Source organism: Polistes fuscatus, unplaced genomic scaffold (genome assembly GCF_010416935.1).
Source record: "Polistes fuscatus isolate 324 unplaced genomic scaffold, CU_Pfus_HIC Scaffold5, whole genome shotgun sequence".
NCBI lineage: Eukaryota > Metazoa > Arthropoda > Insecta > Hymenoptera > Vespidae > Polistes > Polistes fuscatus.
In genome coordinates, this window is record NW_025113129.1 from 11375310 (window position 1) to 11402320 (window position 27011).

General features: G+C 39.7%; 1 protein-coding gene across 4 annotated transcripts in view; it reads right to left on the reverse strand.

The window, feature by feature from the left end:
• LOC122522652 (toll-like receptor 6) overlaps positions 1-25036 on the reverse strand; it is an 88313-nt gene extending 63277 nt beyond the window's left edge. For 3 of the 4 annotated variants that reach the window (XR_006305119.1, XM_043643885.1, XM_043643887.1), the window contains exon 1: positions 19810-25036. Coding sequence is in view for 3 of the 4 variants with exons in the window: in XM_043643885.1 (XP_043499820.1) it covers positions 19810-23616 (3807 nt within the window). In the remaining variant the exon portion in view is untranslated. Of the gene's footprint in view, positions 1-14928; positions 15249-19809 lie in introns of those variants that run through there. The other variant, XM_043643886.1, reaches the window with a different exon arrangement.
• Positions 25037-27011: the final 1975 nt, after the last annotated feature.

The following is a 27011-nucleotide window of genomic DNA, read 5'->3' on the forward strand; positions in this document are numbered from 1 at the left end:
CTTTATTCTAACGCGATCAAAATATTCTCACTCGGTGGCAGGGGGAGGAGAACGGGAGATAGAAAACGAAGGGGGATTTATTTTCATTCAAATCGAGTCGCCAACCCTTTTTCCGTAAATGCACTCGTGTCCTAGATTTCGTGAACTTAATGATCACTTTTTCACAAAGTGGATATATTTTGGTTTTTTTTTTTTTCTAATATTTATGTCATAAAATTTGGTCATAATTTTTATATATTTATAGATTATCGATAGAGACGTTATGCCAATTTCCAATAAATATTCGATAAATATTGTGGGTAATAGAAAAAAAAATAATCAAAAGCAAAAAGTACAAAAACTTAACGGGATTGTATAAAGCAATAATTTTTGACTATAATAACAATAAATCATTGGTGGATTAGAAGATATAAAGAATGATATAGATAAATTTGACAGATATATTAAACCATGTAACGTGTGAATGCCATTTTAGATACACGTGGCATGCAAATGACACTTATTGTTAGTCAAATGCAGTTTGACGGGAGACGCGTTAGTGTTGCCTACAATTTTCTACAATTTTTCAACTAAAATTTGATTAAACTTCGTTTTAATATTAATATTCAAACGTCGTACAATATTTCTTCATATCCTATTTAATATTTATCACAGTAACACAATAATATCGGATACTTAATAGAAAAAAATCTAATAAAAAATTTCTCTTCGTAAAACATTTACGAGGAGGAAAAGTAAAAAAAAAAATAAAAAATAAAGTATACAAAACAAGAGATCGCGACTATTTTATCGATATATTGAAAAACAAAAAGAAACACGTATACCCACGCACAGACAGAACAGACAGAGACAGACAGAGACAGACAGAGACAGACAGATAGATAGACAGACATGAAACATATAAAAAAAAAAAAAAATGAAAATAAAAATAAAAATAGAATAATAAAAAGAGAAAATAGAGCAAGAGTGAATAAAGAATGGCCTAAAGGTAAAACGTCGCCTTTCCATCTATCTTCCCTTTCAGGAGCAATATCGCGCGTCGAAGGTCTTGAAACGATTCGTTCGATGCCGCGGGCAACTTGAAGGAACGAACCTCTTTTGCCAGGTTACGAGCGAACACAAAGGAGAAGCGAATTGATTATGAAAAGGGGCCAAGGGACTTGTGGGACAAAGTGCAAAATCATGCAGGTGCCGTGAAAACTTACGGCTGGTGGGAGTATATGAACATTTTACTACGGTAACGTCCAACCAACAATATACACCTATGTATTTTCGCATATGCATACACACACACACACACACATATATATCTATATCATGCACGGATATACGTGTATGAATACAATGATGACATACATTTTCACGTATGTGTACATGTGTAGATACACATGTATATATATTATATGCGCATACATATAAAGATATAACGTGACATATACAATTACTCTTACACAAAGAGAAGTATAATCAGTGTGGGCCAGTCGTGTTCGAAGGCTACCGGTTACTCGAAAATTTCTAGCCCTATTGAGAGTGTATTCAACGTACACGACACGACGTCCCTCATTGTTACGTTCGGTTACAGTACGCGCCGTAACAAATTTGTCGCTGGTGCGGTGCATAATCGAGCTCGTTCCTCTCTTTCACACGAGCCCCTTATCCTATACCACTCTCATTTTCTCTCCCTCTCTCTCTCTCTCTTTCTCTCTAATTTCGAATTTCCCCATAAAGAAAGGGAGAAAGAGAAAGAGAGAGGCTATAGCGTCTGTCAGAAAAGGGGAACAATCTCGTACCAGACAACAAACATTTCCAAAAGGACGAGACACCGAAAGCTATTCTACTACCATACGCATAATCTCTGTTCTCTAGGAACAGTCATAGATCCCATTTACTCTTTGCCTTCCACAATCCTCTTCCTCTTCCTCCTCTTCCTCTTCCTCCTCCTCCTCCTCCTCATTCTCTTCCTCGTCGTCGTTTAGATCGTCCATACGCTTAAGTCTGGTCACGTTCCCATTTCTGCTTGATAAATTGATTGCATTTTCGAATTCTCCTCGGCAAGTCGAGCCCGTTAACATTGCTCTGGCCCAATTTCCAATGGCGGTTTATGCTTTTATATAGAGATCCTTCGTTTTCTCTCTCTCTCTCTCACACACTTTCTTTCTCGCTATTTCTTTCTTTCTCCTATTCCATTTGTACGTTCCTTTTAACGCAAAAAGCCGTTTCTCGATTTCTTTCTGTCTCTCTCTTTCTCTGTTCCTGGTTCTCTTCTTTTCTCTTTTTCTTTCATTGACTTTCTTTAAATTCTCACCACGTCTAAGAAATGAGATGATAGCGAATGCAATAGAACTACCACACCGAGTTACCTCCTTTTAATATATATCATCCGCCACCATTTTCAGTTAGTTCACTTAAAGGCCAGACAATAAAGTACCACTTCAACGATATCGTTTTCTTTTATTTTTTTTTTTAGGAAAACTCGAACGTATTATATATTATTCGACTCGATCGTGCATTCATACCTCTCTCATCGTTTAAATATTTAATAGTATTATCGTATTAATTTCTTGACTTTCTTTTTTGTTGCTTTTATTTCCTTTTTCTTTATTTTTTTTTTTTCTTTTAAAATAGCAATAATTTAATTCGCGAGTTACGAATGCGTAAAGCTTTAAAGCTACTTGCGGCTATAATCGCAGATTCGTTTAATTTCATCGTGTAATAATTATAAACGTAAATGAGAAATGTATTTAAATTCTTAAAATATAATATCTGTGTTACATCGTAACGAAATATATATATATATTTAACGTATAAACTTAAATGGTTTATAATTAATTTGTTAAGGTTGGTTTCATCATTTGAATTATGCGTAAACGCGATCGATTATTTAACGAAGCTTACAAAATGACAAAGTGTTAATCGTCGAATTTAAGTGGCAAATTTTTGTAGAGGAAAAATCGATTTGTTCGTTCGAAAAATGAATAATTACATTTAATAAAATAATCATTCGCGTTTCATCATTGAAAGATCTTGCATTTTTAAATATACAAAAAAAAGAAAAAAACGTATTTCATTTATTATTACAAAAAATGAAATATTTAAAGAATAAAATGACAACGTGGGGAGGGGGTGAGGGAAGGGGGGAAAAAACGTCGATCGGATAAACAAGATTGGACTATGGTTTATTTTTTTTTTCTTTTTCAGACGAAACAACAAAGAAAATAGAGAAAGAAGGATCGTGCAGCTGTTTTAACGAGAGAATGATACTTTAATGGAGGGATGAAAAAAAAAAAAATAAAAGAAAAAGAAAAAAAAAAGGTAAGAAGGAGTCGAAAATTGGGAGAAAAATATCGTTTAACGTGTCCCATTGGGCGTTAATTGTTAAGCTCGTTTCGTTCCTGACGAGATAGATGAGAACCTTTGTCACACCCATCGGCGTGTATCGATTTTATTCGCGAGGAGGACCGGTAAATGCAACGAAATACAACACAACAAGAGAGAGGGCCTATTCGATGAGTCATATCCGATTCTTTGCATTAGCTTTGACACACGGGGTTGCCCGTGTTAGTAGTAGTAGTAGTAGTAGGGGGAAAAGTGCAGTGAAATGTTGGGGGGCTTCTATTATAGGGAGAGAAAAATATCCAACCGTTTCGCGTTTGGCATAAGGACGTTAAATGTTGAAAAAAGCTAATCAATGTACCCATACTTTACGAGCTTGACAACCTATCGAGATATTGCATTAACCACATTAGGCCTGTCACACATTGCCACAAAGAAAAAAAACATCGATACCAAACGCTTCGAATCGTATGAAAGAAATATTATATTGGCTTAATCAATAAGTTATAGGAGAGTATGGTTTTTTTATTCTTTTGTCGTTTATATGTCGATCAATATTTCTTTAATACGTATTATAATTTATTATCGGTAAATGTGAAATGGGATGGTAAAAATGATTCATGACGTGCACGTTGACAACGGTGTCAATGAACAAACTGTTAACCGTGATTACAAAAGATATATAACTTAATATTAGAATTAACAAATATATTAACATCTAAATACGAATAAACGATAAATTAACAATTTTCAAAGGACAAATATACTACCATATTTCAAGGTGTAGTTGATTATCGATATAAAATACCTTTAGTTGGTTACGATATAAAAATCATGAAATATACGTCATATTCGGAGGAAAAAATTGGATTAAAAAATAATATTAATTTATTATCGTGCACGACTTCAAAAATTACACGAGTCCATAGAGGATTTAAAACTGGTAGATTATCGACCAAAAGTACGTGTATTTATAATCGCGATTATGGGATAGTTTCTTTTTTTTTTTTTTTAAATCGTAATTAAACATGACGTACGAGAATTCGATAATAAATACCAAGGAATAAAAAAAACGATTTGGAACGTTTCGTGCGTAGATATCAAAAAAAAAGAAAGAAAGAAAAAAGAAAAGAAAAAAAAGGAGACCAAAAAAGAAGGAAACATATCGCATTAATTTATACGGTCGATTTAAATCGGAAATTCAGCGGTAAACTAATTCAATAGATATACAGATATATTACCAACGTATATATAATATATATATATATGTGTGTGTGTGTGTATTCTGTATCGAATGTGGCCGGTATATAAATCTCTCTGTGTCGTCGAGAGAGAGAAACCAAGAGAGAAAGAGAGTAGCCGCGCGTAAACGTTTGCGTAATCCGCAAACGCACGGATTTTGATCGGACGATACATTAAAGGAAGATGCGAGGGCGCGAACGATTTACCTAGCAAGCTATATGCCAATGCATGTGCTGGTGGTGGTACTGGTGCTGGTGCATCCATGGAACGTTAACCGTAGAATTGCAAATTACAAGAACAACGATTGTGGATTTAAGCTAACCAGAGCTATTCCGATATTCACCCCACGGAATCGAGATTTATGGTTGAGATCGTAGATCGTCCTAGTAGCGTTCTCGTAGATTTACTGGCTCGTAGAAAGTAAAGGGGTTTTCAGGAATGTTACGAGGAGGAAAAGGACAACCGGAGAGGGAGGGAAGGAAAGAGTGAAAAAGAAAAAGATTCGGTTCGTTCTTTTCCTTCTACTATTTCATCTATCAAAAAAATAATTCTCTCTCTGTCTCCCTATTTTGTAACATATTCGCGAAAATGAAATACTTTATGTGGAAAATTTTTCGACACCATTCTTTATCTCTCGATAGAAGAAGAAGAAAAAGAAGAAGAAGAAGAAGAAGAAGAAGGAAGGAAGAAAGAAAAATATTTAATCTAATCTCGTAGTTGAGAATATTTTCTATCTTTCTTTCCGACCTATAGAAATTTGTATACGTACGTGAGTGCATTCGTGCGTGCGTGCGTGCGTGCGTGAGTGTTTGTGCGTATATTCGTTTAAGGATTCGCGAGAGATTGATCTACGTTCGGCACGTTGATCAAGAATTTTTCAAGCTTGTCAGAGGTATGGGATATATAGTTGAAGATCAAAGGCGAGACCTTTCGAAGTAATAAAAAGAGTAGTAGAGTTGCGATAAAATAGAAAGAAGAAGGAAGGAAGGAAGGAACGAACGAGCGAAAAGACTGAGCGAGAGTGAGTTGTGATATGAGAGTAGCGTCTATTGAAAATGAAATAAGCCCTCTGGCAATAAGATGCTAGAAGAAGCAATGTTGAATTTAGGTGATGTAGTCAACGTAGAAGAGAGGATGATAACTACGACGACGAGTACACACACACACACAGACACACACGTGCCCTTTATACACGCAGCAGCAAACATATACGTAGATGAAGAAGAAGAAGAAGAAGGAAGGAAGGAAAGACCTTGTAGAGCGGCAAACTCAAGTAGAGACCGCTTTTCAGATTGACCAAACAGCCGCGAGATAAGTTAGCTAACGACTTTACCAAGAAGAAGAAGAAGCCGAGTGTTCAACTCTCTCGTGGGGAAGCAAGTTAGACGATGGAAGACTAGAAGAAGAGTATAAAAAAAGAAAGAAAAAATTAAAAAAAAAAAGAAAATAAAAAAGGGAGAACCCGTCTGTGTGCCACTCGACAACACAACATACGTGACGCGAGGGCTAAAAGAGTCATAAAAATTCTTCTTCTTCTGCTTCTTCTTTAAATGTTACCCTGGATGCAGGTGGCTCTTCTCTTTCCTACTCTCTCTTTCTCTCTCTCTCTCTCAATCTTTCTATCTTCATCTTCGTTACTTCGTACTAACATAATGGCAGCGTTGATAAGATAAATCGTAAAGTTTCAACGAGCTAGGAAGCACGGGACACCGCGTGATTTTAAACCATAGAGAAACGTCTCTCTCTCTCTCTCTCCCTCTCTCTCTCTTTTTCTCTCTTTCTATCGTTTCTTAAAACGAAGGTCGTTACGTTCCACCAGGCGCGTTCCCGTGACAAATTCTGCCTCGTATTTCGTGATAGAGGAACAAGTGTCGCATGCATTCATTTGTCATCTAATGCAATTCCGCAACACGATGGTTACGCATTATTCTAATCAACGATTCGATACCCTCTACTTCAAAACTTTACTTATTTCAGTTAAAACCAAAAAAGAAGAAAATAAATAATATTGATATTTAGATCATAACTATATTTATATACTTACAGTAATATTAACTAGCTATTAATAAATAATTATCCGATAAAATGCATAATGGGGAGGAATAAGCACTAATTCGTCGAAACAATTAGGAAGAGAAATTTATGAGCTATTCTAATAATAAACGTTTTAAAGCTCCATTTCTCTCTCTCTTTCTCTTTCCCTCCCTTTCTCTCTACGGGAAAGTATGAATTCAATCGAGCGTCACGCGAGAGATAATCGACGTTAAAGTACCGAGAACACGGAATCATACATTTTCAGGGTCATGCATTTCCGATAATAATAATTTTCCTCAAAAATATACTATCCGGGACGATAAAACCTATGCGTCACATCCGCGCGTATTTTTCTTCTTCTTCTTCTTCTCCTTCTTTTTTTTCTTTTCATTTCCGTTTTCATTTGCAATAAAGGATAGAAATGAAAACGAGATTTGGAGCGTAGAAAAATCTCTAGGAGTAGGTGGCGCGGGGGTGGAGGTTCTGACGAAAGAATAAAAAAAAGAACAATCAAAAAAAAAAAAAAGAAAAATCTTTGGATAAACGACGATATACGTGTTCTTTCTCTCTCTCACTCTCTCTCTTTTTTCATTGATCTCTCTCGTGTATATTTTTGTTTTTTGGTTTCTTTTAGTTTTCACACGAGGCGACGAGGAAGCGCGTGGTTCAAATGATAGCGCGATAATGCTATAAACGTGCAGACAGGGTGCCGTTAAACGTAATCTCGGCGTCCGATACGTCGTCGGGTCGTAACGAAGACAGAAGAGCCCCTCGGTGCTCTCGATCGTTCGATTCGTTTGAAAGCATCCGAAAAGTCGATAAACGTGGAAGGGTGGAATGGGGGAGGGAGGGAGGGGAGAAATACACGAACACCGTCCGTTGTAAGCACCACCGTCGTCGGACCGGTGTAAAGCTCGCCAACCCCCTCCCTCCTTCCCCCACACACACCCCCTTTTCGCAGTTTGTACTTTCAACGGGCGCCCATATACACCTCTACGATAACGCGAATTGATCGCATTTATTTCGCGCTGGAAATAAAGAAGGAAAGGAAGAAAAAGACAAAAAATGTATCGATAATAATATAACGTATGAAGTAAGTTGAAAGGTTGACGGACAAATTTCATTTATTTTTGAACGTAAAAATTCTTGTTGAAATGGAAAATAATACTGGGAAGAGAAATGGATTAAAGAACGGACGGCTCGGGGGAGGGGGGGTGCGGGAGTAGGGGGAATATCAAGATTTTATATCTTACATTAGTTTTAGTTATAAATGTTTTCATAAATGACGACTATGTATGTATGTGTTTACGTATATAATATATATATATAAATGATTCAAGCTCTCCCAGAGCGTTGATACGAAGAAGGAGAGAAAGGCATCAAAAGTTATGCATTATTTATGACATAAGAACTTCTCACTCTCACTCTCTCTCTTTCTCTCTCTCTCTCTCTGTCTTTCTCTCTTGTTCTTTCTTTGGCTCACACGAAACATGGTCTTTCTCGTAACAGTAAAACAAGGGGAACGCGGTATAAAAGCTAAGCGTTGGAGCTTGGTTGCTGCCAGATGCTGCGAGCGTAAACGCATATACCTACATCTATTCTCGTTAACAAAAACGCGACTTGCCTACGATGTCTGATAGTAGTGGTGATGATGGTGGAACTGGGGGTGGAGGTGGTTGTACAATGCTGTTGGAAGAAAGCATTAAGCGTGAAACTCACCCTGTCAGCAACACTCACTTTATATTATCTTTCTCTCTCGCTCTCACTCTCACTCTCTCAAGGTAACGCGATCTGTTTGAAAATATTTTCGAATTGGGAAGACGTCCCGTAGTATCTTTCTTTCTATCTATCTTTCTTTTTTTTTATGTTTTGAATAAAGAGAAGAAGAGAGGGATGAGAGAGAGAGAGAGAGTGGGGAGGGGATAGGTATGAGTTTTATTTTTACAACCACTAGGCGAGAGGTGATTGAACCGTCAGAAGCGACTTTCGCGAAATTCGCTCGGGGATCGTAAAATATTGTAAAAGGAGGCGGAGATAAGGGGTGGGGGTGGGGAGATGGGGTTGGGAGAGGGGTCGAGGGGGTTGAAACGCGTCGCCGGCTTATTTGAGATTCTTTTCGTCGGCAGTGCTCCTCGCCTGAGTTACACTTTATGTACGCGAAGCGTTTCCGAGAAAATATCTTTACGGAGAAACCGCATTCGATAGGGAAGAGAGAACGAGGAGTGGGTGTCGAGAAAGAAGAAGAGGTGAAGGGGGAGAAGGAGGAGGAGGAAGAGGAGGAGGAGGTGGAGAAGGGTGTTCGTCCTTCCGACCGTCACCAAACTTCCACCATCGGCTGCATAAGAATGTAAACGGAAGTCTTATAAAAGGTTTGCCAAGATAAAATTTTCTTCTTCTTCTTCTTCTTCTTCAACTTCTACTTCTACTTCTTCTTCTTCTTCTTCTTCTTCTTCTTCTTCTTCTTCTTCTACTTCTTCTTCTTCTTCTTCTTTATCCCCTTTTCACCCTAGCGCGAGCAAAATTTCCGTATTTTGAATTAACAACTTTATTTGCACGATCGAAAGGATCTCCTTTTCGGGTCCCCCTCTCCAATCCAGGGCCAAAGTTTGATCGTTTTGTCATAAACGTGTAAAAAACTTTTTCTCGGTTTGATTTTACTTTAGGTACTTCTTTTTTTTCTTTCCTTTTTCTTTTTTTTATTGTCATATATTTTTGCAGATCGTGTTACCATCAGGAAGAAACACGTTCGAATTTATACAAGATAGAAATAAAGAGAGAGAGAGAGAGAGAAAAGAGAGGGGAAAAAAAAGTTAAAGATAAATCTTCAGTCGAGTGCGTGAACCTCTGAACCCCACCTCTCTTCTTCCCCTCCTAACCGAGAGGAAGCTAAATGGAAACTTTTTTCTTTTTTTTAGCTCCAGTCGAGTGGTTAGACACTCGATAGATAAATAAGCCGAGTAAAAAGAAGGAGGGGAGAGAGAGAGAGAGAGGAAGGGAGAGAGAGAGAGAAGAGGAGACTTTTCATAAGTATTATTTTGTATGGTCTTCATGGTGTTTGAAAAAATTAACGCGTAAGAGAAAGGGTTTCAATCCTTCTCGCTCGTGCGTCTTTGAACGATCTATTCAAAAACATTACGCACGAAAACCGCGAACCTGTGAGAGTAGTAATGGCAGTAGTAGAATGAGGAGGAAAAAAAAAGAGTAAAAACAAAAACAGGAAAAAAAAACAAGGTGAAAAAAAGAAGGATAGAAAACGAAGGTGCTTCTTCTGTACTTCGGCTGAAAGCCAAGTGGATGCTTGTGTAGACTTTATTTTTACTAACACGCTTGGTTGCACCGAAAGAGGACACGAGAGCTACGGATACTGAGCATGAAAAAGAAGAACGAGAAAAAGAGTAAACGAAAAAGGGAGAGAAAGAGAAAGAGAAAGAGAAAGAGAAAGAGAGAGAGAGAGAATGAGATGACTTCGCGAGGATTCCACAGAGATTGTAAAAGATGGGAGAAGCCCCCCTCCTTCCCACCCCCTCCTTCCTCGGACGGCCTATTTAAGAGCCGTTTCCTTCAGCCTCGTTCCCGTGGCTCGAGGATACACATTTATACATCGGGGACTGACTACTAGGCTTTTCGAAGTGATTCGTGCAAAAGAGGTGAGCACAATAGCGTTGAAACGAAAGAAGAAAACTATGAGAAAGAGAGAGAGAGAGAGAGAGAGAAGGAATAAAAGAAAGAGAAGGAAGGAAAATCTTGAAAAGTGTAGGTTCACGAAATAACGAGGAAAGTTAGCAGAGAAATAGGAGAACGTTGAGAAACGTTCGAGGATGCGAACGTTGCGAACCCGTTCTCTATAGGCTTCCTGGAGGCCTTCTCCACTTTTGAAGGCATTCGTGGTACTAAAGCTCGTAAAACAGTGCTGACAACATCCTACCTGACAATGGTCGCGAGATGCAACCCTCGACTCTGACGTCTTTTCGAACGGAAGCACATTTCGCTGTTACAGGACGACGACAACGACGACGAACAATGATCCTCTTTTTTCTATCTCTCTCTCTTTCTCTCTTTCTCTCTTTTTCTCTTTTTCACTCTCTTTTTGTTTTCCCCCTTTCGTGTTTTTATAAAACGATACCATTCCAATCTCGGGATGTAATATACCTGAGTATACATATGTCGACACCTGCATACAATTTTAATTTTCAATTTTTTTACGACTGACAACGTACATTAGAAATTTGATATGCATTGTTACTCGATTATATTCAAATGGAAATTTGATTTTATTCGATTATTTATTCGTTTATAATTACAAATTTATCGTCAACGATTATTATTATTTTCGTTATTTTTCTAGAGAAATATTCTCAAGAATATCAAACATTTTAAAATGAGGTCACTGTTTTACCGTCTCTCTGATGTTAACGGTACACAGTTGGTTTTTTTTCTTAATTGAAAATTAATTGTATTAATGTAACGGTGAGATAAAAAAAATTAGAAAACTTTTCGCAGTTAATATATCGTCTAACAGAATGTTGATCACCTGCTATTATTTTTTCCGAACGATACCAACAGTGGTATTAATGTTAGTCGGGCAAACGTTGGACGCCATCATTAATTAGAGGATATTTTCCTCAAGATTCCGAGGTTTTCCTTTTTTTTTTTTCTTCTTCTTTTATTGGGGATTTTTTTTCCTCTATAAAATCATTGGGTTTCCGCACGCAGCAAACTCTCGACACTGTTAGACCCAGGGCAATCGATATTACTTGCATTGCAATTAATGTGCTGTTTACTCTACTCCAAATAACGCAAGTACCGTTGAGTTAATGATTGCGTTTAGTTTAACACGAGGGAAATTTCTACTTGAATTATATCACAGAATTAGTTTCCTTGACTCTAAAAGTTACCTATATACCTACATATATACCTATATATATAATATACCTAAGTAAACACTTTTATAATATTAGTATAAAATACAACATAAAATTTTGTTGCTTAATTACCAAAATATTGATAATCGTTCGAACGTTACTGATATATTATCTGATATATTGATACATTACCAAGATATTTCTTTAAATAATTAGTTCAAGTGTAATAATGAAACTTCTTTTTATATATTTTCTCTTCCAAAAACTATTTTTATTATTTCATGTAAACCCTTGTTATTTCATAAATTAACTGAATTATACGATTTAACACCGATATATATATATATATAAATGTGTATGTTATTTAACTCGTTGAGAATGCCTTGGCACGCTTCCCACTCTTAATAATCCCAATCGGAAACGTGTTCGATTATCGGTACGACGTGCTTTAAATTCTCGCAAAAATTTTCCATGGAAAACGGTTGAACATATTTCAACTGATCTTTTCTCTCTTCCGCTCTTTCCCTCTCTCTCTCTCTCTCTCTCTCTCTCTCTCTCTCTCTCTCTCTCTCTTATTATATTTTTTTTTCGAACGATCTTCAGCAATATCTTGGACTTGTTCGTTCCCTCAAGATCATTTTACGACTTTACCAAGGAGCCGACTTTTTGCGTACTGGCAGAGAAACGAAACGAAACGAAACGAAACGAAACGAAATGAAAGAAGGAAAGAAATAGAAAAAAAAAGAAAGAAAAAGAGAGAGAGAGAGAGAGAAGGAGAAGTAAAAATCCGAGCACCGCAAATGGCTCGGCTTGCGTTTTAACGATTAGAGTAGATAGGGAAAAAAAAGGTAAGAAAGGGAGAGAAAGGAAGAGAGAGAGAATAAGAATGAGAATGAGAGAGAAAGAGAGAGAGAGAGACAGAGACAGACATTGGTCGTAATAGGTCCGCTTTTAAAATTATGCATACCATAACGAAATGGCCGTCCATTAGAAAGGGTACCAGTAAAAAAAAGGGGGGGGGACGGGAGAACGGGTGGTGGTTGAGGAGGTGTGCTGGTGGTAGCCACGAAGCGTACAAATCTCTTTTTAATTTCTTCGCCGAGCGCCTGCAGAAAATGCAAGGTCGAGAACGGGACAAAGACGAAAAGGTAGAAAGAAAGAAAGAAAGAAAGAGACAGATTGAGAAGAAGAAGAAGAAGAAGAAGAAAAGAGAAAAAGCCATTTGTCGTGGTCGTCCTGTTCTGTTCGTTTTCATCTTCGTATCTTCTTCTTGTTCCTGTTCATCGTCACATCTCTCGTTGCTCGTTCACGAAACAACTGTAACTTACATCAGAGAGAAGAGCAGAAGCAACCAGGAGCAGTCAGCCCACAGGTATATTAACTGTTTCGTTCAGACCTTTCTACTACCACCTGTATTAACCGAGAGGGAGACATTAAGAAAGTCTGTAAGTATCCAGGGCTCAGGTGAATTCCCTTTCGCGAGGAAAAGTAAAAAGAGGAAAGAAGAGGAGAAAGAGAAGGAGGAGGAGGAGGAGGATGAGCAGAGTGAAAAGGTGGAATGATGAACCTTTCGTAGGGCCATTAGCGACCACTTTCACCGTCGCCGGTTAACTGAAATTTCTTGGTTTTGGGTTTGATGCGAGGATCGAAGAAGAAGAAGGAGAGGAAGAAGAAGGTTCGTAAAGAAAACCGCCGACGACGGATGAAGCGTAAAGAGCAGACTCTCCTCGTTTAAGTGGAGCTTGCTGAGGATGAACAAGCAGTCCAAAGAGATAGACAGATGGACGGATAGATGGATAGATAGATAGATGGATAGATAGTGAGTAAGAAAATCCCTTTACGTTAAACACAAACTTTCATTAACGGTTCTCGTTAAAACTCATTTCGGTAATTTTGAATTTACTCCTTGATAAAAGTGTAAAAATTAAACGAAAAGAGTGAGAGAGAGAAAGAAAGAAAATTAATTGTAATAATTAATTAATTAAACTATAAGACATTTAATATCGGTTCGACGAAAGTATATTACTTCAACGTAACGTCTATCTGTTCAAGAAGAGAAGAAAAAAAAAGAAAGAGAGAGAGAGAGAGAAAGGGAGTCTTAAGGAAGAGAAAGAAGATAAAATAAAAAAGAAATAAAAAGAAAAAAGAAGAAGAAAAAGAAAGATCATTCGATCGACGAACTCAGACTAATCTTTCTCGCTACAATCTAACTCCACTAACCTCCCACGCGAGCTGTACATTTTCATTTACTCATTTAGTCTATACCTCTTTCTCTCTCTCTCTCTCTCTCTCTCCTTCTCTCTTTCTTTATATTTCTTCTTTTTTTTTCTTCACAGAATAGTCTGGTCGTGGACACAGAGTTAGAGCCAGCGCTTAAATCTTCTTACATTTTTCACGATACACCACACACCAACGCGGATTACTTTAATACCAATCTACGAAAGGACGTTTGACAAACGTCTCGGGCTAGAGTGGATCCATCCTTCGCTTCTTTGAATTTTCCATCTCCCTTTTTCTTTCTATCTCTTATTGCGTGGATAATCAAACACGTTGATGTCACCCTTCTTTCGATCTTTAATACCTAAAAACGACAGAGAGCTGTCTCGTCTAAAAGAGAGAAAGCAGCTGAAGCTTACTCCCTCTCTTCCTCTTTTCCTCTCTCTTTCTCTCTCTCTCTCTCTCTTTTTATCTCTATCTCCTGCACAAGTTCGTTCCTTTATCCTCGTGACGATCCATTTCTTCGCATCGCCAGAGGCTGGATACGAAACCCTATTGACACTCGCTCCACCTCCTGTTCTCATCATCATCGTCGCCCGGTTTCCCGACTAACACAACGAGAAAGACAGAGAAAGATAGAAGAATAAGAATAAGAAGAATAAGAAGAGAAGAAGAGGATTCTCTTCTCTTCTACTGGCAGAGCCAACGAGTTCCGGTTTCTCGAGGAGTCGACTTATCGTTGGTCGTCTGATAAATCACGTGATATGCTCGGCAAAAAAATAAGAGAGACGAAGAATACAAGTGGAAGAAAGAGAATGAGAGAGAGAGAGAGAAAGAGATCGTTTCTTTCACATCTGCAAACGCGATGATGTTTTCCTTCTACAGAGAGAATGAGAGAGAGAGAGAGAGAGAGAGAGAAGGAGAGAGAAAGAGCATTGAACAGAGTTCCCTTAGGCAGCTTACAGTGCATATCCATTTGCGTTACGTTTATAAAGAACCGATCTCATCCATACTGACAACATCCATTCCCTCTGCCATGTATATTACATACATAACTACGTCTACTACGTTTGTATTATCTATCCCCGTGTACGAGAAGAACTCGATATATTTTTTAACTTACTTTCCTAACGGAAAAACATCTAAGCATTCTCTCGTGGTAAAATGAATGAAAAAGAAAGAAAGAAATAAAGAAAAATAATATAAAAAGAAAGAGAGAGAGAAAGAGAGAGTGTGTGTATATGTGAAAACAAATTTAGGTAGCAACACCGTATACAATTTATCGCTAACAAGTTCGGCAACGAGGATGCAATTATTTCGAGAAGATCCATTTGTTAAATATATTTTTTCTTGTTCTTGTTCTTCTTCTTCTTTCTCATCTCTTGCGTTATGTATTTTATTTTACTTTGTTTTTTTGTTTGTACTTTTTTTTTTTTTTAACCAACTGATCGTTAGCAACGTTACTCAAGTATAATATACCCGAAAGGTTTGAAGCAGCTTGCTCGTTCGGAGTTGCGACATGGCCAACGATGCTGGTGGAACTCTCAGCCATGCCTGAAACTGAAGCGTGTCACGAGAAGTTAACGCGACGAGCCGCACATTTGGCCAAGGGCCACCTGATACGAACCAAGAGGGACGGGGATAGAAAGAGAGTATGTGTATGTGTGTGTGTGTGCAAGAGAGAAGGGAGTAAAAGAGAGAGGGATGAATGTGGACCAAGGATGTTGGGGTTACTGGTAGCTTGGATATTTCAGTGTGCTGAGGGAAAAGCTACTAGGAATAGTAGGTGGGTAAAGTATCGTAGACAGGGATTGCAGAACAACTCCGTTTTGGATCAATTGACTTTCCTAATCTTGCTCAGAGCGTGGCGAACTAACGTAACCCTGTGGATAAATGGAAAAAGGGCAACGACCATTTGGTTACGTTCAAATCACGTGACTCATTCATTCTCCGATGACGTTGACTTTCGGTTTTTCCCCTACCTTTTTTTCTATATCTATATATCATATCATGTATCCAACATATCTCTTTCTTTTTCCATCCCGTCGGTTGATTCCTCGTCACGCTCGAAAAATCGAATAGATCGAATCGATTAGGTATTTTCGAAAGCTCCCGACTCGTGATCGTCCCGACAAACTCGCGACGAATTTCTTTTTCCTAGCTCGTAACATTTGAAAGATATCGATACGGAGCATGCGATTTTATAAGCCTAATCGATTAGTTACGCGCCGTGCAAAAGGGACACCTCTCTCATGTCAGATGCGTCGATATGCAATCAACAAAATATATTTCTAACCGTGATCTCCCTTTTTTGTTCGTGCGAGCTTGAAATTATATTCGTTCGGTTGTTTTTTTTTTTTGTTATTATTATTAAATACAAATATTTTTATAACGATATTGCGTAATTAAAAAATAAGAGAATAGAGATAAATTTTTCGTTATTTTCTTTCTTTCTTTTTTTTTCCTAAATCAATAACTTTCGAATAAATGAAATTACTTGTCGTAATATTAACCAATCAAATTTACAAAATACATATAACATTTATTGTACGATCCTATTAATATTGCCCAGTAACTTTGTACATATATAAATTGATCGTAATAATGAAATTAATACAAAAAAAGAAAGAAAGAAAGAAAAATAAGAAAAAAGGTAATGAAAATGATAGAAAAAAAGAACAAAAAAATACAATGGAAAAAGAGAAAAGAAGAAAAAGCAATCAAAATTTATGTACGGGTGCAACGTGCGATGATACGCGATCAATGCAATTATAATCAAAGTAACGTAGAAATGAAAGTGCTAAAAGAGAGAGAGAGAGAGAGAGAGAGAGAGAGAAAACGAATATAGTAGAAATACGAGACGTGACGAGAAATATTGTCAATATTTGAATTCCCTTATGGATTTTGAATCGATCGATCATCGTTGAATAGAAATCACGTTGAATTTATGTTATAAGCTCTCAAGTGTCAGATTCGTATGAAATGAAAGGGTTAACTTGGAGAATATAGCAATAGGTTGAAACTGGTAGTCATTGGAACGACTTCACCTTCTCGTGCTTTCCAACCTTCGATGTTGGAACTAACGTCTCGTTAACGACACCGTTTACGTCAACCGCTATAGCGTCGTTATTAAAAAATATATATATATCGGGTAGGGGCATTTAAAACGGACCAACTGAATAAATCGATTATAATTGGTGATAGAAAAAAAATGTGTCAATCGAAATTTACTCGGTTCCGATGGTTTTTCTTTTTCTGATGAACACAAAGGCTCTCTCTCTCTAACTTTATTTTTCTTTTTTAAATAAAATGATGTATTTTTCTACGCACAATCCAATAAGGTGTTTTAAAAAACGCATACAGTCGAGCTGCTCCATGTTTTCCTATATTATTCTCCTTATTTATATAATTTTATTTTGTAGATAAAAAAGAAATCAAATAAAACACGTAAATATTCACTGATATTACATGGGATTACGTTAAACTCGAAACCGAGTAATTTTCATCTAAACGTAGTTTTTCTTTTTTTACTTATCTCCGATAACAATCGAATTATTCCGGTAGCACGTTTTTAAATGTCTCACCCGTTATATACAGGTATAGAGAGGTGTTTCAGAAGAGTAACAGAGCGAAAGCCTTCAACAAATGCAAGCCAACGATGATATAAAAAGCTTTGCGACCGCGAAAGAACGTTTTACTTGGGAACAATGCTCACCTCGTCCACTCACCCCTTAGCCTTCCCCCCCTCCTCCCCCCTCCCTTATCCTCAACCCATCTACTTTTCTACAAACCCCTGCCGCGTCACCCCGATATGCCCACTCGAGACTTAAGAGTTAAAGTCCTTTCTAAAAGATCCTACACGCCTACCACTTTCAAACTCGATTATTTCTATTTTATTTTTATTTTTCCTTTTATTTTTTCTTTTATTTTCTTTTCTTTACTTTACTTGATCGTTTCCTCTTATTAGTTCGTTCGTTCATTCGTTCGCGTCCCGAAGATTATCTTTTAATATCTCGCGAATCGATTTAAAAAATTCGACTTTTCTTTCAAGAATATACTCAAAGAACTTGAGGAAAGTTAACAAACACTTTAACTAACTTTTTTCCTTTTTTTTATTTTTTTTCTACTAGATATCTCGATATTATTAAACTTATAATATATCCGAATGAATGAACTTTTAAAGTGGAAGCAAAAAAAAAAAAGAGATTTAAGGCTGAAATAGGACGAGGATGAGAAGGATATGCACAGGAGAGAGAGAGAAATTGTGACCGGAAGAAGATTGATGAATGTATAGAAAATAAATAATAACACAGGTAGATTTTTTTAGGAAATAACGAATAAATTATTATTTTACACAATAGCGTGTTCTTGATTTTTCTTCTTTTTTTTTTTTTTTTTTTTTTTCTTTTTTCTTTTTTTCATTTTCATATGTACAGAATTGTATATACAATGTTCGTAATACTTTCTTACAACAAATTGCACCTATCGCAGTATATTTTATTTATAATTCCCGAACTCTTTCTCGCGCTAGTTCGGTCAAAGATGAATCGGGGGTGGGGTGGGGTGGTGTAAGGGGGAGTTTGTTAAGAATGAACAACACTCGAGGAAACCTGTCGATCTCGAGAGAGCAAACAGAAGGATTTTATCTATGGTGTATATATGTATATATAACGTTCGTTCGTACGTTCGTTTGTTCATTTACTCGCTCGCTCGCTCGCTTGCTCGCTTGTTCGTTCGTTCGTTCGTTCGCTTGCACATATTATGTATGTACAACATATTTGTACACGCGTTATATTTTCGAAGAAAAATTTCGTTCGCGAGGGCGGCGCTCAGGGAACACCACCATCGATTCATCGCAATATCTTTCTCTCTTTCTCTCTCGCATAATCTCACTCTCGCTCTCTCTCTTTTTCTCTTTTTCTCTAAAATAAATCACGTTAACGCTATACGCTACGTAGAGAGAGAGAGAGAGCTCACGCATTTGGAATTTGCATTAACTTTAAAATAATTTGTTTCAATTCATTTCATTCGAGAACTGTTATATGGCTTGTACCAAGTAGCCATACACGTATATATATATATATATATAACTCATCACACACATGCACATACTCGCACACGTATACGAATTTCATGAAAATTTAACCAGCTACCGTGTCACATATTCGATATGACTTCGTGACGATGGTTACGTAAATGTCGCACAAAACGTACCGGAAATGATCTCTCTCTCTCTCTTTCTCTCTCTCTCTCGTTTTCAACACACACGGAATACACATATATACATACGCACACGTGTACTTAATCTCTCTTGGTGTGGTACTCAATAAAGGCAACTTTTTCGTTACAACGAATCGTTAAATGATTTCGAGTATGATTAGGGGGGTGGGGTGGAGGGGAATTAATGCGAGCAACGCGTACACTCACGCACGCGTGTAATTGTGCGCGAACGCACCGAAACGTTTCTAATTTTCTATCAAAGAGAATATATTTCAACTGTCGTCCGGATTCTTTCTATTCTCGTTTAGTTTGTTCCTCTTCGAGCCATATGTTTCCGCGCGTGCGTTATGTCCCTGTCACGGAATCACCCCCATTCATGTTCGAACCGATCGAACAATGGCGCGAAATGTGTCGACGTTAAATCAGAGTATAGCTAGTACCTAATGTTAAATGGCACGGCTCTACGATCTTGTTAGCTTGTCATTTATAAATGATGTACGTTTTAGATCGGAGCAATTATGCCGGGGTGCGATGGTCTGTGAAGAAAGATAGAAAAAGAGAAAATGCGAAGACAGGTGAACGCGCGTTAACAATAGTGGAAACGCGATTGAAATAAGCTGACTAGCAGACACCACATACATATATACTTTCTCCTTTTCTTTCTTTTTATTATCGTAGATGATTTTTCGAGTATCGTCGTATTCGTTGATGTTACTTTTTCATATTCGAGTGTAAAATAAATGTTAAGCTCTCTCTCTCTATCTCTCTCTGTCTTTCGCACAGTCAATCGCAAATCGTAATTCGTGGAAGAAGGAATCTCCGAGGAAGAGAGAAAGGGTATGAAGGGGGTATGAAGGGGTATGAAAGGGAGACGGTGGGTGGGTGGGTGGAGAGAGCTTACCTAAGAGAAGGAGGACGACGGTGGTGGCGGCAACGGTGGCGGCAACGGTGGCGGCGACGGGTCTACGTCCATTGATGGTGCGCCGAGGGCAGTATGTGTGGCAGTGGTAGGGGCGGCGGCGGGGGCGGGGGCGGTAACGGCAGGGGTCTCTCCAAAACAGAAACCAGAGAGACGTCCGGCATGGCGAACCTTAGCTTCTCCCAAAACATCTTGTCTCCCCATACCAGGACGGTGTGCGAGGAGATTCTCTTTTTTGAGATCGGCGTCGAGATCGCGCGGGCAAACACCGCCCACGAGGAGTAATATCACCGAGCGACCCTTCCCTTTGAGGGCGTCCCTCAGGGCCGCCTTGAATTCGAATCTCGCCCACTCGCCGCGCAAAAAGTTCTTCGACAGTACGAGAATGGTGCGCCGCGAGGAGTCGGCTGCCTCGGCGACGGCATCGGCGACGTTGCTCCCAGCACCGAGATCTCGATAGTGTAGGCACAATCGATAAGAGCTCTCGAGACCGGGCACGAGTATCGTCGAGACGAAGGCCTCGTCCACCGCCGAATAGGAGATATACGCGTCGAAGGGCTTCTCCTGATCCTCGAAAGCCGCGGTCTTGTAGCAAGCACGTAGTCCGCATCTACTGGCCGCCCATGTCCTCAGAGTACGTCGGTGTCTGAAAGCTCCGCAGACTAAAGCCACCATGGCGAAGATCAACAAAGCGCTGGCCAGTAATAGGGGCAGATAAGCCTCGAGCGGCCGGGTCTCGATCGCCGTGTTAGTCCCGCCGCCGGTTAATGCCGCGCAATTTACGGCCGATCCGTTCGCCGGCAGTGTAATCGGTATACCGAGGGAACAGCTAACGCTCGGCCAGTCGACGATCTTCTCGCGATTCCGTGACATCCACTCGCGAGCACGCTCCAGGTAAGAACACTCGCAGCTCCAGGGATTGCTCGATAAACCTACGTCCACGAGATAGGGATTCTGACCGAGTTGCCAGAGGGCAAATGTACCGAGACGATTCCTTTCCAATCTGAGGACTTCCAACTGACGTAACGGCAGGAACGTACCGTTGTCGATATACGTTAGAAGGTTGTTCTGCAGGTAGAGTTCCTTTAGATTCTCCAACGGCATCAATTCCACGCCGTTGAGCACGCTTATCTTGTTGTTTTCCAGATGGAGCACCAGCAATCTCTTCAGTCCGCTGAACGTGTGGTTACGGATCGCGATTATGTTGCTGTCGTTCGCGTACAATATCTCGAGATTCTTACGGCCGATGAACGAGTGCGAGTTTAACTCGCCAAAGTTATTCCCATCGAGGTAGACTTCCGTTGCATCCATCGGCAATCGACCGGGTAGACTTTTGTAACCCGAGCTCGAACAATCTACGACGTTCGCGGACCAAGACTGATCGTGGTAGCACGTGCAATTCGTTGGGCACGTCATCTCGCAATCGCAAGCGTCGAAGTCGCAACAATGACAGAGAGCGAAGCAATGTGCCTTGTACGTGCAGAGAAATTGCGAAGGTTTGGCCTCGAGCAACGGTATGAATGACTTGCGACGATCGTACGGTAATCGACAATAAACCGACTCGAGATCCATCACTCGGGGGTGTTGTCTGAGCGACAAGGTATTGATTCGTTGCAACCACTCGGTCGTGCAGTCGCATATGAAGGGATTGCCGCCGATGTAAAATTCGGGAAGTTGGCGGGTTTCGGGTACTTGAGTTAATTGGAGAGCCGAGAGATTCATCTTGACGATTTGATTCGCATAGAGATCGACCCGGGTCAAATTGGTCTTACCGAAAAAGGTCTGAGGCTCGACCGTATGTATGAGATTGTCGTTGACGAAGAGCAACTCGATGGAATCCGGTATGGAACTCGAATATATCCTCGTAAGTTGGTTGAAGGAGACGTCGAGCGTTTGCAGTCTCATACCCGGTGGCGCGATTCCCAGGTCCGAGATAAAATTCTTATGCAGATCCATCCACTGTAATTTCTCCGGCAAATACTTGTAGTCGAAGTTCGCGATCATGTTGTCGGACATGTTAAGCCACAGGAGTCCCGGCGCACCCGCGAATATCGAGGACACGTCCTGCAGTAAGTTGCTGTCGAGTCGTATCGCTTGTAAGGCAGGATTCGCGGAGAATACGCCGTCCTCGACGAACTCGATTCTATTCCTGGCCAAATTTAGGATTTGCAGGGCCGGTAGTTCCGTAAGATCCTCGCACGTGACATTCGTGATCTCGTTACCGATCATTCTCAATCCGTAGAGACTCGACATACCGCGAAAGCCAGGCTTACTGAGACTTCTAATTTGATTTTCACCGAGATCGAGGGTCTTCAGCATCCGCATGTCCTTTACCGCGACCGGCACGTTGTCCAAGTTGTTACCCGAGAGATTAAGATCCTGCATGCTCGAGCAGTTCCTGAAAGCGTCAGGATGTATTCCCTCGAGCATATTTGAATCCAAGGCAAGAAGTGAGAGAGCATATAAGCCGTTGAGGGAATAAGCGTCCAAGTAGGTCAAGCGATTGTGCGTGAGTTCGAGGGTGTGAAGGTTGCTCATAGGTGAAAATGTATCGGCAGGTATCGTTTCGATTTCGTTGTGCTGTAGATTCAAGATTTGTAACGTGTAAAGATCTTTGAATAGTTCCGGATCGAGCCTGGTGATTCGATTGTGAGAGAGATTCAAGAGAACCAAACGAATCAAGCCCGAGAAGGTTGCCGAATTGAGCCAGGTACTCGTCAATACGTTTCTCGACAAGTCCAGAGCAACGAGTTGATTCATATCGGCTACGAGACCCGGCGATAGCGCGCTGATAGAATTATTTTGCAATCTCAACTCCTTCAGGGATTTGGTAGCGTCCCGAAACATGTCCGTCGGTAGAGCTACTATTCGGTTGCCGGACAGATCGAAGGTCTCGAGAGATCTCAATCCGTGAAGCGCTTCGTCAGCCACCATGGAGATCGCGTTATTCGACAGGTTGAGAATCCTTAGACGTTTCAGCGAAGAGAAACCGTAGGCTGGCAGAACAGATATTTGATTGTTCGAAGCATCCAATGACTGCATGTCAAGGGAGCAAGGAAATGGCGTGGGTGTTGATTCGTGTTGACGGTTCGAGTATCTCTCGTTGACATCCCTAAATCCCAATTCAGCGATATCCTTCAACGTATTCCAAGAGACATTGAGCGTTACCAGATTCGTCAACGGACAAAACAAATATTCCGGTATTTGCCAAATATTATTCGACGAAAGATCCATCTTCTCGATCTGGGGTGTTGAATCGAAGGCCCCACTTTCCAATTCCAAGCTATACTTAGTCTTTCGTCCGATCGACGTTCTCACCGTAAGATTTCTTAAATCTCTCAAGCCACCGAGAATCTTGGCCGGCCAATGGGTTAGCTTGCAACCGATTAATTTTAACGAACGTAGTCGCCATAAATGTAACAGACCGTCGACGTTGAGGACGCCGCCCTCGAGGGCGGGATCGAACATCGACTCGGGCTCGGTGTCCTCGCATATAACGTTAACCGAGGTCACGTACTCGCTCGTTGCTTGAGAGAAGTTAGTACGGAAGGAATCGTTGCTTGGATAGCGATGAATGCAAGTAAGAGTTCCGTCCTGCCTTGAATCCCAAGAACAATACTCGGGAATGTCGAGTCTAGGCGGCAGCTCGCTGGTCACGGCGAGCACGTGGTGGTACCGCTGGCAGCAAAGTACTATGACCAGCAAGAGATAATAGTAAGGGTGGTAGTTTTTCTTGTTATTGTTGTTGTAGAAATGCTGCTTGCAGCAGCCCTGAGTTCTTCGACGCATCTTGGCGACCCCTTCTCCTCTTCTATTTCCGTCTTTCTCTTTTTATCCCTTTCCCTTCCACCACTTCTTCTTCTTGTTCTTCCTCCTCCTCCTCCTCCTCCTCCTAGGTCGGTACCGATGTCGTACTCCCTGCCCTCTCCAGCGGGCACTCCTCGTCTCATCACACGACGACGAGGATCGCCGACCGAGTCATGTTCGAGCCGAGGCTCTCCTCTCCTCTTTTCTTCTTCTTCTTCCTCCTCCGTTCGTGAACGCGCGAACGCCCATGCACCGTGCACGACGACGCAACTTTAACTTCCAACTAGTACTAGTACTACTACTATTATTATTACTATAACGACGAGGACGAGATACTAGGCGAGGCAAGATGCGCCCAGGCGTGCCTACCGTTCAGATTGTTTACACTTCCGGTGGATCGCACTTGCTCGTGTGTGTATATACGCTCTTATTCTATCTCAAGTATTCAAAGAAAATCAACGGGAGAAGAGAAAAAGAGAGCGTGCTAGCTAGCTAGCTAGCTGTCTAGCTAGCTACTATTCCTCTCGTGGATCACCAATCTCCTCCACCTCCTTCCTACTTTCTCCTCCTCCTTCTCCTCACCGCAACCGATCCATTCGCTGCTTGCTTCCCAACCGGCGCGTCGTCGTTGTAAAATCACGCGCGGAAAAAAAAAAAAAGAAGAAAAACACACGATAAAAAGAGTTCTTGCTCGATCGGAACTAACGAACGATCCCTATACTTCTTGTTCTTCTTCTCCCTTTGTTAGTAGTATCACATCATATCCACCTACTCTTTTATAATAGATTTTTCTCTTTTTTCTTTTTTCCTTTTTTTTCTCTTCTTCTTCTTCTTCTTTTTCTTTTCTATTTTATAAACTATCTTTTTCTACACTACTAAGCTGCTAACGGAGCTTTATTCTTGTCCCTATTTTCTATTTAATAACGGTCCAACGAAATAATCTTTCACATACACCATTATAAACATTTTTATTTTCTCCTTACTTCTTCTTCTTCTTCTTCTTCTTCTTTTTTTATCAACTTTTTTATTAACTCGATAAATTTTCCAATTAATATTTTTCTCCGTAATTAATTTTCTCTGATATTTCAATTGAAATAAACTTGTCGTAGAAAACAGTCACATCGAATCGACGAGTCAAAATTAATCGTTAAATTAAAATAGAACGATCTCGAAATTAAAATAAACAGAGATAGATAGATAGATAGATAGAGAAGATATGAAATAAAGTTAGCAATCACCTAATGCAGGTGCATCACTCGCGAAGCGCAACACTCTGAACGCTGTCCGCCGCGCAACTGACGAGATGGATCTCATCGGCTTCTAACTCGCCGAGGAGAGCAGAACGGCGTCGTCGGCGGCAAAAACGGCGGCTGCAGAACCGGCGGCGGTGGCGTTGGTGGTAGTGATGGTGGTGGTGGTTATGGTGCTGGTAGTGGTGGTGGTGCTGGTGGTGGTGCTGGCGTCCAATCGTTGCTTCCCCTACCACTGAGTGGCAGCACTAACACACAGGCGCACGACACTCGCGTGTCCCTTTTCGTGATGTCCCTTTTTCGTGTGACTACTACTGCAGAAAACTTGTGAGTGCATAGAAGTACACCTAAAAGGTTGGAAAGAGAGAGAGAGGGAGATGGATAATATATTTTTGTGTTCTTTTTCTATTTTTATATAACAAATTTTGTATAATAAATTATTCTTCTGTTAATAATCTTAGCGCACGACATACACTAGTGATTACAAAATCGAGTGCATAAATGTGCAACTAAAATCGTTGCGAGAGACGGAGTTAGAGATAGATAAACGAAGATAATGTACTTTATTTTTATTTTTATAACAAACTTTTATGATAAATTATCTGTGATTCCTTTGATAATAATCTTAACGAATGACACTTGTGTACTTCCTTTGTGTAATTATTATAGCAGAAAATGAAGTGCATAGTAGCGAAGTTTAAAGGTTTTAGAATGAAAGAACTAAAGAGAGATTTATTATATCTTATTAGGTTTTTTTTTTTTTTACAAGACAATTGTACGCTGAATTATTTGATATTTTTTTTTTATAATAATTCTAACAAACTCGAGTACGCGTTCCTTGTGGGACTACCGCGTTGCAGAGAACTGAATTCATAAAAATGCATATAAAATATTAACGAGAGAGAGAGAGAGAGAGAGAGACAGAGAGTCAGAGAGAGAGAAGATTTTTTTATTATTTTTTTTTATGACGAACTATCCGATATTTTAATAATAATTTTTACGACAACAACACGAATCACATTTTTTTGTGCAAAAACTTTTACAACAGATATACCCAACTTTTGTACAAGACTATATGTTGAATAATGCAAATAAATAAGATTACAAAAAGCAAAAAGGAACGGGGGAAAAAGAAAAAATAGACGACCGTACTCGGAATGATCGGAGAAAGAAAATGAGTAACGATGAGATAGAGATAATTAGAATAGATAGTGTCATCGCGCGGTATGTATTTTAATAGAGCAGATAATTAGAATATTCAGAGGTATGGTAATACGGGGGATAAAGAACGAAGAATATGAGCGAGACGAAGAAGAAAGAGAGGGAGTGAAACAGAGAGAGAGAGAGAGAGATAGAGTGAATGAAAAAGGGACAGACAGAAGGATGAAAAAAAGAAAAAGAAAGAGAGAAAAAATGAAGAAAAAATAAAAGGAAAGCGAGCAAGAAAGAAAGAAAGAAAGAAAGAGATGGAAGATGGGTGCGATCTCTCACACCTTGCGTCGAGAAGGATGCACCTGTCTCTCGGCCTTCTTACTCTTTTCTTTCTTTCTTCTTTTATTCCTCTTTTCTTTCTTCATTCCAGAGCGGGGAGCCCTTTTCTCGTACTACTTACTCAGTCGACGCTTGTACGTGAGATAGAAAGAGACAGAATAAACCTTTCCCTCCTTGCAAAAGGGGGATACCTTTGAGACGACGATGCGACGTTCAGAGGAGGATGAGGAGGAGGAGAAGAAGAAGGAGGTAAGGGGAATTAGAATCTTACATCGCGTTTCGACTGCCGAACTCGCACGAACAACCACGAATCTATATCTCTCTCTTTCTTTATTTTGGTTCCGAAGGGAACCCTTCCGTTATCTTTTTATTTTTCATCTCGTTCTATTTCAAAGAATACTGCTATTCCTCATAAAAGAATGCCATTCGATTAACTTTTAAACGAACGAGAAAGGAACAGAGAGAAAGAGAAAGAGAGAGAGTATCTTGTCATCCCTCATCGACTAGAAAAAAGAAAAAAAGGGAAAGAAAAAAGAAGAAAAGGGAAAAGAAAATATATTGAAGCAAGAAAGAGACGAAGGGAAGAGATTCTCTGCGCGTTCTTTAACGAACGTTGGATTTTGTGAGGGATGCGTG